Genomic DNA, 18,480 nt, shown 5'->3' on the forward strand with positions numbered 1-18,480 from the left:
CCTGAAACGCAGTAGAACAGTCATTTGTAATACATCCTTAAACACACTGTGCTTGTTTGTTTGACTATCCCACCCTGTTCATTGATCAGTTGTCTTGTGGCATTTATAGAGTTGCTGTGCAGTGCAACCATGAGAGTTGATAATATTATTCATGACAGCTACTCTCTCATGCATGGTTTGAACATGAATTAAGGCTATAAAAGTTAGTTATTATCATTAACAAAACCCTATTAGTTGTATCATTTATATTTGCAGACCTGTAAGCAAGCATACTGTTTTCCCCATAGACATACAGTCTGTGGTTTTACCTGAGCTGGGTTTTGACAAAGCACTTGCGGCCTGGGGCTGGTTTAGACTGGTGAGTGATTAGTCAGCAGGCAGCCAACGGCAGTATAAGGCAATAGTCGGTGTTTTGAGAAAGTGTGAGTCACAGCAACCACCAGAGGTCCTTGAGCCTTGAGGCATGCAGCCATAACTGGCCACCCAAAATATCCCTCATATTACATTAGCAGCACAAAGCGCTTCCCAGATAAAGTTTTCTCACTGTGTTTGTGAAACAGGCAGTGCTGTTGCAGAAATAGAGGAAGCGAAGCAGGTTGTCAGTTTTGTCCCTGTGAGCTGTTCCGCTGAGGCAGGACTGATTCATGGCACTGGTGCAGGGAAATCATATTTCTGACTAACCATCTGTGCATTACGCATGGTGAAGCTATTCTCTTCACATTTTATATGCACACAGTTAAAATAAAAATCATTAAAGGTTTTTTTCCTGGGTTTCCAGGGCTGCCATGTGAAGGTGTTAACAATGCTGGAACGACCCAACACTGTCCACACTCCAATCGTGTAAAGATGCAGAAAAAAACGAAAGAAATGTGCGATTTCCAACTGACTTGCTCTGTGCCAACATTGCCTCCTCCGCCAGCCACGGTGCCAAACTCTCTTGCTTTTCTTGGATGCACAAATAAATACGTACAATCAAACAAACAGTATGATTGCTCAAAGATTGGACGGTTGGAAGCTTGTTTCTCGAGATAAATTAAATTAACTAAATGTGGAGCGGTTCTTCAAGTGGGGATTGAAAACTTTTATATTTTGTGTTATATATTTGTGATACATTCTTCATTGCGGCTGAGCTGGTACTCTCAGCTGATTGAAACATTGCTACACGAATAATACATTTCAACATTTTTCTTTCTTTGTCTTAAATTTGATTGCTCTGTGCTTTAGTTTGTCATCTGTGCTGCTTTTGAGCCAGGAGGTCGGTTTCCTGATGACATGACATACGCCTCCTCATAACACCAAGCTGCTGCTCAAAGCTTATTGTAAATTACCCACTTGTTTCAGCTGTTAGTCAGTAGAACAGGGGCTTTCTTTTCGGATGAGTTTCAAATCGTAGTTAAGATGAAAGGCTACAATATCTCAAAGTCAAACGATGAAAACTGCTCATGTGAGCCGCACACCTGAGCCAGTTCCAGCAGCTTTCCTTCAAGCCACTTGAAATTAAATTTTGAGAGCTGGGGACTGAAGTAAACTAGGCCATACCTTAACAGCATGGGAATCTGGCAGCTCACTGCGATTTGATATTTCATTTAATCAGCAGGAAATGGATCAAAGCTGCTGTGTCATCTACACCGACGTCAGAGGGTTTAAGAGAGAGAGGACACGAAGGAGCCAAGAGGTTGCAAACACTCATTTGTATTTTGACAAATATATAACATGATGAGGGAATAAAGTAACAATTCAACCAGTCTTTCATAGGAGTTTTCTGGAGCATCTTTTTAAGCTTTGGTTTTCTTTAGGTTTTTTTGTGTTCATGCTTTTTTAATTGATGTATTCTTAATCTAGCATGGCTTTAAAGTGTGTTCAGTCTCATTTTCAGCATCTCAGACAGCCATATTATGAGCTCCTAATGGCAAGCAGATGCATTCACTCTTGAGAGCTGCTTTGGGAAATGTGTGTTCGCATTTCAGAAAGTTCTTGCTGTTAGAAATCATTCTTTAATTGTTCTTTTATTGTTTTTGTATTATTGGGAAACATGTCCCTGATCATTCTGTGTAATCATCTTCCATCAATTAGGTTTTCAATAACTTCATACAATAACCTGCTCTTGCATACTAAAAAGTGTATCTTCATTAATTTCACGGTGAAATGGAAAGTATTTCACAACTTAGCTCATCTCTATCACTGTGTGTGTTTTTTTAGGGGCGCCACTTAAGCACTGCATTTTTTATATTTCTGTTTTAGTTTTTGGGTCATGATTTGTTTTACATTGTCAGTGAATCCCTCTGGGGCTTACATCTCATCTCCAAGTCTGTTGTTTTTTTCTTCCTTTGTGTGTCAGTGACCTCCCATAACCTTTTTGTCTCAGATGTAAGTGTCCTTTTTCAAAGGGCAAATATATATATATATATATATATATATATATATATATATATATATATATATATATATATATATATATATATATATATATATATATATATAAAAAATTCTCACGTATTTCTTGTATTTATAGTCAAGCTGGAAAAGGAATACCTTAGGTGATATGTTTCCCCAAAACACATAACAGAAGACCCTTGACAGATTAATACGTAAGTAAATCACATATAAAACTAGGAAAAAGGCGCTCCCTTTGATCAGTATAATGGAAAAATCAAACTGTTCTCTAGACTCCAAATAGCACATATTTATGACCCAGACGACCTGCGTTTCAGATCATAAAATGTTAGTCTCAAGTGCGTAAAACCTGTCGGCACAAACATGCCAACATCATTCACAACATTAAAACGCAAACTGTTCCAAAGCCCTTGATTGACCCAGGTTTGATCAAACACAACATGGCAGCTAAACCACTTCACACAAAAAAAATAATACTGTCCTGCTCTTGTCACATTTACTCTGTTATACATTTTGTCAGAGGTGCTGATCCTTTCGAAGCAAAACAAAGTCCCTGGCTTTAGCATTATCAGTGCATGGTCCAAAAATATTTTATTCTTGAGGAGATAATGAAAGTCAAGTCACACATGCATCAAAAAGTATTTAAACTCTTCTCTGAGCTTTTATGTTTTCAGGTGCATTTGACTGCCATCTTCTACCAGTAATTAGCACTTCATTGCTTAAATACGCTAAAGGGAAAAACCTGTTAACTCATAGCGGGTCCTGTCTAATTAAAAATCTGTTTGTTTTCAAGGATTATTCGTGCATCTAATTATGTCCTTTGCATTTCTCCAGAAAAATCAAGCTGTTGCATTAAACTGCAACAGCAAGTGTTAAGAGGGCTTAAAACTCAAATACACATTTGACAAACTGTGCTGAATATATTTGTTTTGTCATCTTTTCCCTCTGTGAAATCTTTGACACAGACTCTATTAAGGGAACTGCCCAAGGGGAGGAGGAGAAGACATTTGAGCTTTTTCTGTGTCATGCACATCTGTGTCTTGTGAAGAAATATTACTAACATATTTCTGATGACAAATTTAGATATCATCTTCTACTGTAGATTAAAACAGATCTTGAACGTAAGTAGTGTGAAGATTTTAGTTGGAGACAGTTTTAAGAAGGAGCCAAAAAGAAGGGGTAGAATAGTGCAAGGAACCTGCCAGGGCAGAAATCCCACCATTGCTTTATTGTTTTCTCAGTGACTGTAAGCCTCTGTGTCATTCTCTACCTCCTACAGATGACAATTAAGATGGCAGTTGGAGATGTGGCTCTAGAAATGCTGCACCAGGTTTAAAGAGAGACATTTGTCAGGGTGACTGGGTCCTGGTGTACCCGCAGGGACCGACACACCACACAAGCTCAGGTCAACCTCCACTGAGCCAGTCAACAGAAGATGTATGAGGTTAGTCAGATTTGGCTGCTTGACTGCCCAACCAGCTGCTACCATCCTTTACAGTGACATACAGTTGTTTATTCCTTCTTCCAACCTCCATGCTGCATATATCAGGGATATCTCTCTTGACAAATTAGCGGCAAATTAGCAAAAAGAAACCTAAACCCCACACTGGGTCATTTTAAGTGGCTTGAAAAAGTGTGTGTTGCATGTCATGCAGTTTCTCTTGAGGTCTCTGTTGGGTTTAGCTGTGTCAGCGAGGAGGTTCACTTTACTGCTTTTGGCTGAAAATGTCTCTTCCTTGCTTAAATTTCCCCTAGTGACGTCCATCAAGGAGGGAAAGGAAAACAATTCATAAAATGTATGAGAAACCTTTTTCAAAGTGTCAAAGGCAATAACAGGTCATTGAGCCATGCATTTTTAAGGTGGTCGTATAACAATCCTGATGTAAATAGTTTGCTTGAAGTGTCTATGAAAAACAAAGAGACAGCTATTGACAAAAATCTGACAAATCATTTCGCATTCAAAGGCCCCTAACTTCAGCTCTTCAGTTTCCCATCTGCATCATGGAAAGTCATGCTGCTTTGGCCTTAAACAGCTCCTTGTATAAGCATTAATACACAGTTTGTAACAGGCCAAAAAACAAAGGCAACAATTAGCTTTCAATGGAATACCCTCATATGAAATTACAAGCTCTCGGTCTTGAAATTCTAATCAATGAGAAAATAAAACCTGGCAGTGCAGTCACTAAGAGAAGCCAGCTGGCAACATATTGAAACGCCTCAATCGAACACATCTTATCATCATTCTCTTTCTGTTTCGGGCGTCTTTAAAGGCAGATTTTATGTAAATAAGACACCTGCAAAAGCATAGCTTCGTGTTGTTAATATCCGTATTTTGGAAACAGTTTTGAGATAACCCCAAATCCCTAAAAAAAAATCTGTATTTGCCACCCAAGGGAAATACAACTTTTACTCCCCAGATATGGGAGTATTATGACAAATGATCTTTGTCAATGGAGTCGAATACTAAAAAAAAAAAATCACCCAGGCATAGAATATGTTAATAACTGACATTACATCCATTACAAACCAGGGATTACATGCATCAGTGAAGTAAAAGATTAGTCTCAAATGCACTCTGCATGTCAGTACCTCTTGATTGTTGTACTGAAGTGTTGTTCTCCTAAACTAAGTATTTTGGCTAATTACTTGTGATGATCAAATCGTACATTTAACATATACTTATAGGTTAATGATGTGCATTTTGTCTCTGTATCCACTGTGATTGATACAATTCTGGGGAACAAAGCCTGGTCCAGGCTGAAATATCTCAACAACTATTAGATGGATTGCTATGACATTTTGTATAGATTCACTCTCCCCAGAGGATACAACTTCCTGACGTTGGTGATCTTGACTTTTTATCTAGTGACATCATCAGGTTATTGTGTGCAAAGATTAATTTTTTTTGACAACTAATAGCCTACCAATCAGCCTTATGTTGTAATGCATACTGTTGATGTGATATGATGATGGATGCAACTAACGGTTATTTGTCCTTGTTTACTATATAATATTATCAGAGTCAAGGTGATGTCTATAAATTGCTTGCTTTGGACCAATAGTTTGGGTGACCGGTTTGTCCAACAGCGATCTTTCAGGCTGGAGACCGCTGTTAGTTCCCCATGTGAAACCAGAAGTTAATGTTGGTTTATTTGTCTTGTAACTTGTGTACTTCAGTAATGGCACTTCCGTATTTATTTTAACCCAAACGATGATCTTTTCCTAAACCTAAACAAGTAGTTCTGTTGCCTAAACCTAACTCAGTGGTTTCCTGTGAAAACAGAAGTTTACTTTGAAAAGACCGTATGCATGCAATGTGCAGAAATTGACATGTGTTGCTGGCTTTCGTAGGAAAACACATTCAAAATGTGTAGTAAACACTATGTGCATTAAAGAAAAAAATCCTCAACAGCAATATTTCAAAGTGTGCAATTCTCTGCATAGAAGTGGCATCTCTACGAAAAAGAGCAAATAATATTTTGTATTTTTTCCGCTTCAATTTGGGCAATGTAAAATTGCTCAATAGAAAAATGGCCAAATGGAATATGGCTTGTGAAAGCGCCCTTAGTCTTATTATTGTTCCTTTTCACATGATTCGACCCCAACAGTAAAACATTTTGTCAGTAGAATTTAGTGAGGGAAGAACTATGATTGGCACTCTCATTACACTTGATGGTTCATTGAATTTCATGAATGAACTAATGAGATGGAGTGTGATGTACATACATGACATATTGTATTGTATTACTTGCTTCTGCCCTGAGGCTGTGAAGCCATTAGAGACATGGTGAATCTAAATAGATCCTCTCTGGTAAAACAATAATGAACCTGAAATTAAATTTGAATTTGATCGGTATTACTCAGATGTCTAATAGGGTGATTATTTTCCTCAAAGAGAAGAGTTGAAAGTGAAAAGAAAGCAGCTTTTCTCATTTGAATTCAAAGGATGGGGGTGGGTTTTGTTTGGGTTTCAGAGTCAGTCGGCTGGAATTTCAGGACACATGCAGTCAGAGAGGGAGGGTGTCTGTACAGCATGCAACTGTTATTATTCCTCCAAGTAAAGGTTTTGTTTACTTCTCTTCTTGAATATGCTGATTGTGAAGGTCATTGCTTAAAATTAAGTTCATGAACCCAGAAGAACATGTCAGACACATGATGCACAGTTCAACGTGATAATTGTTGTTCATATTTAGAAACTATGTAGGGATTTTTATTGGAAGTTTATTGTTACCAACAAAAAAAATATCGGACTCAAATAGCAATGACAATAGACCGATCTGGTATCAGATACAGCTATCTTAATAAAAACTAATTAAGAACATTATCTATGTATTTATTTGTTATACTTTATTTTACAAACTTAGGAAAACAATGTTTAAGTCACGACTGATGTTGCCTTACACATTAAAGAATGATCCCAGTCTCTTTCACAGTGAGGCATACAGATTATTATTCAAGCACTGGTATCGGATCGTTATTCAGTATTGGCCAATACCCAAAGCCCAGGTATCGGTATCGGGATTGGGACTGAAAAAGTTGGATCGCTGCATCTCTAATTGTTATATCCTAAGTTATAATTAACAAATGTTTTGCATTTACATTTTAAATTGGTGGAAAGGTCAATACCAATATGCGCATAGGTTCAATGGCCAACAGTAGCCAAACTATGAATATCTAAAAAAATTAAAAAGCTCAAGTTGGCATGCTGTAATAAAACCAAAATGATTCAGTTAAAAAATCACAAGACTGTGGAAACCAGCATATATTCACATTTGACAAGCTGAATCCAGAGAAGTTTTGGATTTATTTATTCTTTTAACAAGAGTCTAAAGCCAAGCTAGGCTACTTTAGTAGCGATGCTTTGAGCTAAATGTTAATGTCAGCAAGCTATCATGCTCACAAGGACAATATTTACATGCAACTTTTTAGGTAGGAATGTTTACCTCATTATCTTGTCTCATTATCAAATTTCATGGCATTGGCAATCCATCCAATAATTGTTGAGATATTCACTCAAAACCACAAATGAGAACGCCGCGGTGGAATAGTCAGGGCATTACCAAAGTCAGTAGGATACATCTTCTGGAGATCATGACTGTGTGTATAAAGTTTTGTGCCAATCCATTAAGTAGATTTTGTATGGTAACGCTACAGGAAAAGCATTGGGATCACCAAACTCTAGGCATCACGGATATACAAAATGGCAATCCATTCAATAGTTGCTGAGATATTTCAGTCTGGTCAAGGCGCCAACCTCTAGCTCTGAAAAGTTAACCCAAAGCGAAGCGGCCTTAAACTTGCATTATTTCTAATAGCCATCAGGGGGCGACTCCACCTGTTGTAAAAAGATGTCCGATTGTATAGAAGTCTATAAGAAAATGACCCTACTTCTCACTTAATTTGTTACCCCAGTGAACATTGGAAAGATGCTCTCAATCGATAGTTTCAAGTCTTATTCAATACAGCATAATGTTCATTTTGTAAATTATGGTCCATTTAGAGTAAAATAGAGGAATGCTTTAGGACTTGACTACCTTGAGTTTGAAAGGTCGCTATCACGGCATGGTCCACTCTGGGAGTTGTCTGCGTTTTCCTCTTGCAGCTTTAAGCCTTTCACATTTCATTTTTAGGTTCATTAAAATAATTTGAATGATTTTTGGTTGCCTAAAAATGATGTATTCAGCTTTTCGTTGTACTTAGCTCCACCCTATTGTGTCACTACTGGTTACAAAATACCAAGATGGCAACGGCCAAAATGTCGACCTCAAGGCTTTAAACTGGGAGTCCATAAACCAACTGCTGACATTACGTTGACTACATCCATTTATTGTACACAGTCCATGGTCTGGATAAAATTGGTGGACCAACAGACAGACAAAGAAAGATGAATTTCTAGAAGTGGCGATTATTTGATTGTCAAAATTGTTGCAGATTAATGTTCAATTGATTGATGAATTTAGGCCCCTTCAACATCTGATTTGATCATTCCAACATCTAGTTTGATCTTTTGGATGGTTGAACAACTTAAGGTTTGGATAAAAGTGTGACTCCTACTGTAGCTTCACTGCACATGTCTTATACGCGTCACACTGTGAACTGCAATGGGGGGGGGGGGGGGGCAGCTGGGGTAAGTGTCAGTCTATCTCATCTTGTTAGCAGGGAACACTGACTCTCTCTTTCAGAGCCTTGCGCCTTGGGTGATAACCATTGAAGCAGACAGGCCACAACAGAGCCGGAGGAAGAGTTGCTGGGTAACTTCTTATCACAGCTGTGCCTCTCAAGCTTTCCTCTTTCTTTTCATGCACTCATGACACATTAGTAATAACTACAATTGTAGGTCGTAGATTCAAACGTTTGCCCCGTGTGTTTTCTGTCAAATCTCACAGCTGTACTGAAGTCATTTTGTGAGAGAAGATGAGCAAACGGATGTGTACTACAAGTCTGTGGCCCTGAGGGAAACTAACAAGCCAAACATGGAGTTAAGTGTGTTTGGATAATGACAGCATATTATGCCACCACATTACACAGCTAAAAAGCAAGCGTATGCTGTCACATTTTATAAGCACTTTATCCAAGTAATTTATAGCAGGTCACTGTGATGATAACAAACAAGAATTCTGTCTGTCCGTTATCATTAAAATCAACCATTTCAATTGTATCGGTCCTGTGAACTTTTAGTATGTGTAATTCAACACTTTTTGGGGGAAATATTGTTCCAATACAGGAATTATGACATCCTTACACTGCACAAAGTCCATGAGGAGGAGGTGGCAGTGACGCATGTTGAGGCAAATAAAACACTTAGGGAAGGAAGATCATGCTTTTGTTTGATTATTGAAATAATCAGTCTTTACTTCAAGACAAGTCTACTTTTCAAAATGTAAACCAAGAACATCATATTTCTCTAACGAGCACTTTGAGTTGCCTAAAGGCAACCATGGAACTGAGAAGACTTTGAGATGCAGTTTGAAAATTGAACTTTCACTTCAACTGCTAAATCAACAACAATTGAAAACAAATGCTACAAATTAACTTTGTTATTGCAAATTAGTTGAATGTAAATCATTCTTATGCAATACTTCAGAATGCACATACAAATATGTGAATGTAAGCCAGGCTAATCAAAACACAGAACACAGGGTTGGTTATTCAGTGACATTGAAAATAAGATGAGAATGACTGAGGAATTTCATCATCTAAGTATGTATTTGTAAAATCCCACTAAATAATCCTTGACTGATGATGAACAATCCATTGTATAAATATTTTGTGTATGGAAAAAAATCAAAGTGTGACAATAAACATTAAGACTGAGGCTTGACTCACGTGTCTTTCTCAATACCCAAAATTTAAACCTATCTGCAGCACACCTTTGAGCACCTTGAGGAAGCCTAAATGATTGTATTGTTCTGATAATTGTAGCCTATTTATAACATTGAACAAATATAAAGTATTTAACATGTGTAAAAGCTTTTAATAACACATGCATAAAACATAGTTGTGATTTATCAAATGTAATTATCTCTACAAAATGGCTGGTTTACCTATTCATGATAGAAAATAGCAGTGAAAATGGTCAGGAATGTTTATGTACGCTCTTCTCACAATTTATAGATAAGACCTATTGAGTGGGTCACAATGGTTTGTCATGAAAAAAAAAACAAATGATGTGTTTAGGACTGCTTTTGTGTATGTGTGAAGGCTGAACCAGTGGTGTGTGTAGCCAGTGGGGGGGAAAGCTGCTGATTACCCCCCTTGGGCACTTAGTGTGCAATGGCTACTGAAATGTTTGCTACACACACACACATGCTGACAGATGAATTTGCTAACCCGACTACTCGCTTATCCAGTCTCACTGAGGACAAGTGGATCAAGGTTTTCAAGGGGTACATTCACCGCAGGAGAGGTGCTTCACAGAGGATTTTGGTTCAATCACTGCATGGGAAGAAGTGAGTGATTCTCTGCATGAGGAGCTGAACATGGGAAGTGTCTAACATAAGATGTTCTGTGGTTTGGAAATTTTAAACCGATAAATCAAGTGTTAAATGTGTGTATGGCTTTCAAAAGGTACAAACATGGGATTTATGTTATTTCTCCACAAAGGAACTATGGGGACATATTTCAACTGTCATCAAACTTGAGTAGTAAACATTGGCGAGTCATTTGCTTATGCTGACAGTACACAAGAGTAACTGATTTCTTTCACTACTTGGGTAGATATTGGTATAACTTCTTAAATCAGTTACACAACCACGCCTCCCAACAATATACATTACATCTTCAGTCACTTTGAAAAGTGAACCTGTTTGTGCCGACAGGGTTGTCCTACAGCAGGGGTCTCAAAGTCAATTTCGCTCTGGGCCACTGCTGGTATTGACATCTCATAGGAGGGCTACTTCAACGATCAAGTACTACAAGAAAGCGCAATATTTTAGAAAATTTACATTTTTATTTTTACATTACTAACATATTTTCGCCATACTTAACAAAAAATGCAAGCAGCAATTTATATACATTTTTATATTAGTTTTTAACAGTGCAAATATTTTTTCCTTTTGCCCCATTTTTTAAAACTTATTGAACTTCCCTGAATATATTTGTACTTTATTCTATTTCTTGCCAGACACCTGGTAGCGCTTCTGCTCACACAGCTGAGCCATATTTGCCCTGATCGAGGTCACAGTGGAAACCCTGAGTACAGCTTCAAGGTGGGCATCACTAAGCCTGGACCTGTACTTGCATTTATTAAAGTTCATAGTTAAAAAAAGTTTCTCACACAGATATGTGCTTCCGAAAAGGCACATTACCCGACTGAACACTTTTGCCAGCTCAGGGAAGGATGGAGGTAATTCTCTCATAAATTGTCCAGTCATGTCCGGTTTTCCCTGAGTCTATCTGAATTTAGCTTTTAGATCACTGTTGCACTGCAAGTCAATAAGTTCCATTTGCAACATACTTGGGACACTCTCCACATCAGCTGAGAAGGGGTCTTCAAACAGCTGGAAAGTGTCATGGCCTGCCTTGAAGTCAGCAAAGCGCTGATCAAACTCCTACAATAGGTTTTCAATAGCACAGGGATATCCATCACCAGTGAATGCTGTACCCTCCTCCACAAGAGATCTGCATGTTGTGAAATGGCTGAGATTTTTTGCAGAAAGTTGAGTTTCAGTTTTGTGGAGAAGGTTTTCACATTTTCATAAACTGCTGTGATCAGCTGACCAGGGCCCTGGAGCTTCAGGTTAAGGATGTTCAGCTCCTGTGTTATGTCCACTAGGAATGCAAGGTCCATAACCCATCTTGGATTATCAAGTTCAGGAACATCCATTCTGCCATCTTCCATGAATGTCTCCACCTCTGCTCTTAACTCAAAAAATCTCTTCAGGACATTCCCCCTGCTGAGCCAGCGCACCTCAGTGAAGAAAAGTACATCACCATAAATTGACTCAATCTCTTCTAAAAAGGCCCTGAACTGGCGGTGCTGTAAACTCCTGGACCTGATGTAATTGATACATTTCAGGACAACAGATATGACATGTTCATATGTTAAGCATTTGCTGCACAGTGCCTGTTGGTGTATAATGCAGTGCAGAACAACAGCTGGATCTGCATTTTCCTCCTCTAATTTTCTCTGTACCAGCACTACCAGTCCGTTTTCTTTGCCTGTCATTGATGGGGCTCCATCGGTGGTAATGCCCACCAGTCTGTTACACAGTAAACCAGCGCGCTTAATCGCGTCGCACAGCTTCTGAAAAATATCATTGGCTGTGGTGCAACCGCGCATTGGACACAAACTCAGCAACTCTTCTGTCACTTCGAATCATTAATACCCCGGATGAAAATGGCTAGCTGAGCATTGTCGGTTTTGTCTGTGCTTTCGTCAAGAGCCACGGATTATGCAGTGAAACCTTTGGCTTTTTCTCGTAACTGGTCATATATGTCACTCGATAGCTCGTTAATCCGCTCTTCCGCTGTGTTCGCCGATAGAGAGATATTGCTGAACAAGCTATTCTTTTCTGGACACAGAATTTCAGCGACATGCAACATGCAATCCTTCAGAAACTGCCCTTCGGTGAACGGCTTTCCTGCTTTGGCGATTAACTCACTCACCACGTAACTTGCCTCAACTGCAGCATCACAATCTTTCTTGGCCTTCTGGAAAAGACTTTGCTTTGACGTTAGTCCCTTCTGTAGCTGCGTGGCTCGTTTGTTCTTCTCGTCTCCCTGGTGCTTCTCATACTGTTCTCCGTGTTTAATCGAGTAATGACGCTTGAGATTATATTCCTTTAAAACCATCTATCGTGATACTGTCTGTGTTCATCATCCACTTTCCTTTTCGGTTTGGAAAGAGACATATTTGTTGTTCGCAGCCAAACGACTGAGCCCCGCTGTAACCTGTTCTCTTCTTATCCAAAACTGACCGGTCATGTGCGGTCACCTTTGACCTTTGCCATTATTTTGCACCAAACTAAATACTTTGATTAAATAGCATTCTTTGATTACTATACATTTTTTAATATAATTTCTTTTTTATTTCAATTGTATATTAAGGGGTAGTTTAAATTGATATCAAACAACTAGAAAAAATTATTAAATCTAAAAATATTTTGCGGGCCAGTAATATGATAATTTTGGCATTATGTAGCGGGCCATAGGGAGGGGGGGAGGGGGGCAGGAAATGGCCCGGGGGCCGGCAGTTTGAGACCCATGTCCTACAGCGTCTAACAAGTAGTTCTTGAACAATTTTAATAAGAGATTTATTCTTGCAAAAAAGCATCTCATGATTGCAACTACAGTACAATGTTTTGACATGGCAAAAAACAACAGACGCACTGCAAACTTTGAGAAAAGCGTGCTATTTTCATGTTTGATGAAGAGACAGGTCTCTGTTTATTCACCACTTTACTTTAGTTTCATGTTTGCCTCTGAAAGACGAGGTATTGTTGCACAGACTCACATCTAATTTCAAATAAACCATCAAGTTGTATCCCCAACATGCAGCAGCTCCACTCCGCTCTCTGATCCTGATGCACAGCACGGCGCTGATATACTATATTACTACAGATAAGAGAATCAATAAAGTTCCATTGTAGAAACAGCAATTCTGACTTTGAGCTGTGTTGACTAAAGGTACACTGTGTGCTGACGGGATCAGTGACAATGAACAGAGACACACAGGGAGGAGGTGAGTGTAGAAGAAGCGTGAATCATTATTACGGTTAAACTCTTAGAGGCTGAACAGAGAAAAAAGAGGTCACAGAGATATGGCTTGAATTTAAAAAAATTGGTGTTGATATCGTTCATCAAAAATGAATTTTGTCTTGCTTGATGCGTGACAGAAAACACATCACACGGTGACAAAGCATGCAGTGATAAAGAATGACCTGAAACCAGATCTAACAAATCTCTGCCTCAACTGTGGTGATATAAATGTAGACCAGAGACCTAAATAAATGCACACAAAAAAATAGGGACTCAGAAAGGTTTAAAAATGCATAAACCTCTTAAGCCACTCCGCACAAATATTAATATTTATATATGCTCAAAGAAATGGAAAATAATTTACAGCCCCTCACCTGAACAGGCATGTTAAGCCTGTGAAACGTCTGTAAAGCTACAATTTTGTTGACATATAACTTACTCAGCCCATTCACTTTAAAGTCCAGTGAACCTACAAGGTTACACCGAAGACAGCATTTGTGTCCTCCACTGTTCAACAACCGGGAGTACATAGCACAGGGAATTGTCTTGAAATATAACAGTAGCCAACCCTGGGACATGCTTTTAAAAAATGCAGGCTTGTAGCATTAAATGTTTAGCTCTGAGACATTCCAAGGAGGCAAATGGAAGAGAATCTATTGTTAGTCCCAAAGGTCAGATACTGTATGTGGCCAAAACATGCATCCAGTTGGGCTTTAGTTTGCAAAGTGTGCTTTCCTCTTATTTCAGACTCTGTGTGTAACTGCACCGGTTGAACCTGCCCCGTGTGATGTTCGGAGCCTACTTCTATTCTTAGTCTAACCTATTTTGTGATTTAGAATTTGCATTCATCCGTGGCTGAAAATGGGTGACGCCAATGTGACCCAGCAGTCACCTCTCCTCCATTGTCTCAGGACCCATGTCCCTTTTTGTGGGAAGCGTTGCAGCATCCTGTGACTTAAGTGTGAATTATGCAATAAAGAGTTTTGTAAAAGCTTCACTACTGTTCCACTCATACATTCACTCTAATACAGTGAAGTTAACACAATAGATGTGCTTAAAATGGAACATGGACAATTTTCTCTTTGAGGACAATAATTAAAATCTGCTTAATTTTTGTCCATTGTGTTTTGTCCATAGCTGAAAAAAAACATTATTTAACTGAAATTCAACGGAATACGACTGGGGAATGCATTAGCACTAGTAGTTTTTCTATGTGGTGTCTATGTGGAGATCAACTGGCAGCCTACAGAGCTTCACAGAGTATAGAAAAATGATAAAAAGATCAACAGAAAAAAGCTTGTTAAGGAGGTCCATGCAGCAAATTCTCATCAGCCTCTTAAAATTCCTGCTTTTCATATATGACAATCGATCACAGGCAGCTAAACCGATCAAGTCTGCCTCATTGGCTCTGATACAAAATTCTATGATGCAGAAGTCTATTATCATCCGCTACAGTTGGACAACTGAAAGTCCCAAGACACTGCATTCAGTATGTGAAACGAGCTGTAAGATAATTTCAGTTATATGACTGCAAAGTGGCCAAACTATAAAACCCCGTCATATTATTTCCTTCTTTGTTCTCTGCCTGAAACCTTTTTCCAAGTGTAAAGTGCAGTTACACTAGAGCTCTAATGCCGCTATTCTCAACCAATGGGCCGCACTGGTGCTCTTCAGAGCGTTGTAGTGGGCCACAGCGGAACTGCTAAATACTTCAATTAAATGTAAAATATATAATCTTGGGGTAATTTACAAAGGAAGTTTTTTATATTTATACATGCTCAATAATTAAAATAAATACATTTTAAAAAACAGCAAACAAACTTGCTCTCAAAATTTTCATAGTTACGTTTGCATATCATTCCGCCAATCGCGACACATCATCAGGTAGAGACAAACTTCTTTTGCCACTGTTGGCTTGATTCATGTTGATTCATAATGGCAGGCAGGACTATGAGCGAGTAAACAGTGAGTTACAAAAGGTTAACAAGCCCTCTCTAATAGATAAGCAAAATAAAAGGATTTGTTCACAGTCCAATCTGCTGTAAAATTAAGTTGACACTTTTTCATAATAATTACCTTACTTATCAGGTCTACACAAGGGGGAAAAAAACATCTGTCACCTGCGTCATTTTACCTCAAAGATGCCATCTGTTCAACAATGTGACTTAATTTTCCTGAAAGGTTCATTTGTCTTTGATTTCTGTTCTCATTCTTTCCTATTTGATTCATTAAACTTGTTAAAACAGCAGGAGGAAACAAGAGTAGTGCAATTAACTCATCACCTCCAGCAAACCAAAAAAAAGTCATTAAACTCCAGTGCATTTGAGAGACCTGTTGTTTGATTGGAAGATCAATTTTACAAAAATATTCAATCACTGCAAACTCACCATTATATCTAATCCGCCTATCAAAAATAGTATGATCCATGAAGGTGTCAACTAATGAAGGTGGATGTTAGAGAAGGCGTTGGCACATGTTGTCCTGATAAATGACTGCGCTTTTCACACCGCATGCATCAAACCAGGCATGCCAAACAAATACTGAGCACCAGCAGAGCAGAAGGTGAATCAATGCAGTACAGCAGGGTGTGTGTGTGTGTGTGTGTGTGTGTGTGTGTGTGTGTGTGTGTGTGTGTGTGTGTGTGTGTGTGTGTGTGTGTGTGTGTGTGTGTGTGTGTGTGTGTGTGTGTGTGTGTGTGTGTGTGTGTGGTGGGGGGTTAGGACACTGCTACACCTGAGTCTATTACAAAGATAACAGCTGTGTTAAATGAAAAGTCCAGCATCCCACACTCTCACTATCACCCTGAACCCTTGCACTCACAAGATATTTTCTGATGTTGTTTTTTTAAATTAAAACCTGCAATTTACTTTTCTGAATGTGTCAACAACTTCATCAGTCTTATGATTAATACACCAGTTACATAATGTGACACTGTTAGTGTGGTGGAGAGTTGTGATAAGCTGTTCCCAGCACTTGGTAAAACTGTTGGCTGAGACTGAATGGGTTTGGAATTGCTCAGCCTTTCAAGCCAGCAGATAGAAACTATCCCTTCAGCTTATTGTTAAGAAAAAAGAAGCCAGCAAGTTAAAAAAAAAATGTCATTATTGTTGAACCACATTTAGCACCAATAACTTTGGCTGCAATTTGGTGTTAAGACTTTACTCAACTGATTCCAAACTAGCTCCAAACCACACATTTATTTGAATACTGTCAGATCTCCCATCAGGCTACATTCACAACCAATACATTGATTGGATCTGTGATGACAGGTGTGATGGTGAAGTTGCAATGCCATAAATCCAGCAATCTCAAATGTTTGTGAGCTGGATTCAGCAAAACCTATGTGACCGTCAGGTACCTTGTAAAGTCAAGTCTGTACCACATTTTGTGGCCCTAAAACAGGGCTGGCTGGTGGAAAATCCTGTTTGTTACAGAATAGCAGACTGTAATGCCTTCTGGTCCAAGGAAGCTGTTGCCCATAACTGCTTGTGATGGATTATTTATTATATATATATATATATATAGATAGATAGATAGATAGATAGATAGATAGATAGATAGATAGATAGATAGATAGATAGATAGATAGTTCATTCATTTATTTCCTTCTCCATAAAACTCCTGTAACTGCATCACATATATCTTAACATTGTCCAAGTTTGACCAGGTACAATATCTGATAGAATAATCAAAGTGAAGAAACATGAATTATAATCCCATTCTAATGATGTGATTTGCCTGAACAGCACACATGTTCATTCAGTTGCAGCTGTTCCAGTGACACAAGCGTAATGATCATTGCGATTCACTGTCACCACTGCTCCACTTCAGAGCACAGGGGGATACAACAGACCGAGTTAACACCAGACATCCTCTACAGCACAATAAGACACATTGCGATTTGTTTGATGTGTGTTTTTCTTATACTTGACCTTCCATTATATATATATATATATATATATATATATATATATATATATATATATATATATATATATATATATATATATATATTGTTCATGCAAAATCATTTCATCCAAATAAATGCAGAAAATAACTTTTGCCATGACAGCTAAATATCTTACTGGTTGTGTTGTACTTCACCCCGTTGATGTACTCGGGGCAGGGTCTCTCTACAATCCTGCCGGTGCTGGTCTGCGGCCAGCAGGTTCCAATCTCATCGGTTGTGGCATTGCAATATAAACCTTGGTGAGGGAGAAATACAGTAGAACAGAAGCGGACGCTTATAGTTTCCGTTCTCCGAGACGCAGCATCACTGAATATTGAAGAAGATTGTTTTTAAAGGAACTCCATCTTACCGTCAGAGCTTAGAAATGACAATGAGGCGTTTTCCAAAAAAGTGTCTTGGAGCGCGTTTATCAAACTACAATTTATGTCCCCGAGCTCCCCAAATATGATCTGATAAATGGTAGCATCCATAGTGCGAGCCGCCGCTTTAAATGTTGTAAAATTAATCCGATTAAGTCCGAGCAGAGATGGACGCACTGAGCCCAGCGGTGTTCAGGGCTTGTGAATCGGAGCAACAGTAATGACAAGTAGGGAGTCCGGTGCTCCCGCTGGGCGCCGCGTTCCTGGCCAATCAGAGCCGCGCAATTGCTCATCCATCCACGTGCTGCAGCAACCCGGTGAAAGACAGTAGCCACACCGGACTGACAGATCACGGGCTTTGTCACTCTGACCTATCCCACGCACCTGCTCACCTCTCCTGTTTGTTTGTTGTCCGTGGGGAGAGAACTGTCTAATGGAACAGTGAGAAAGAGAGAGCGCCTATAGAATACTAACATGTCGATACATGTGGACGCCTGAAGCCTGAATGTGTACTAACGATTTGGAAACGTAATTTATCAGCTCTTGTCCAAAGTACAA

General features: G+C 38.9%; 1 protein-coding gene across 1 annotated transcript in view; it reads right to left on the reverse strand.

Moving 5' to 3' along the window:
• Window positions 1-18,072, reverse strand: part of LOC137866116 (corticotropin-releasing factor receptor 2) — a 31,650-nt gene extending 13,578 nt beyond the window's left edge. The window contains exons 1-2 of the mRNA XM_068701793.1: window positions 17,913-18,072; window positions 17,679-17,798 (exon numbers count right to left, since the gene is read on the reverse strand). Coding sequence (XP_068557894.1) covers window positions 17,679-17,798; window positions 17,913-18,033 — 241 coding nt within the window. The 5' untranslated portion in view covers window positions 18,034-18,072. The remainder of the gene's footprint in view (window positions 1-17,678; window positions 17,799-17,912) is intronic.
• Between the last annotated feature and the right edge of the window lie 408 nt (window positions 18,073-18,480).

Source organism: Cebidichthys violaceus, unplaced genomic scaffold (genome assembly GCF_023349555.1).
Source record: "Cebidichthys violaceus isolate CVI_PGR_0920_01 unplaced genomic scaffold, fCebVio1.0.p SCAF_8, whole genome shotgun sequence".
Taxonomy (NCBI): Eukaryota; Metazoa; Chordata; class Actinopteri; order Perciformes; family Stichaeidae; genus Cebidichthys; species Cebidichthys violaceus.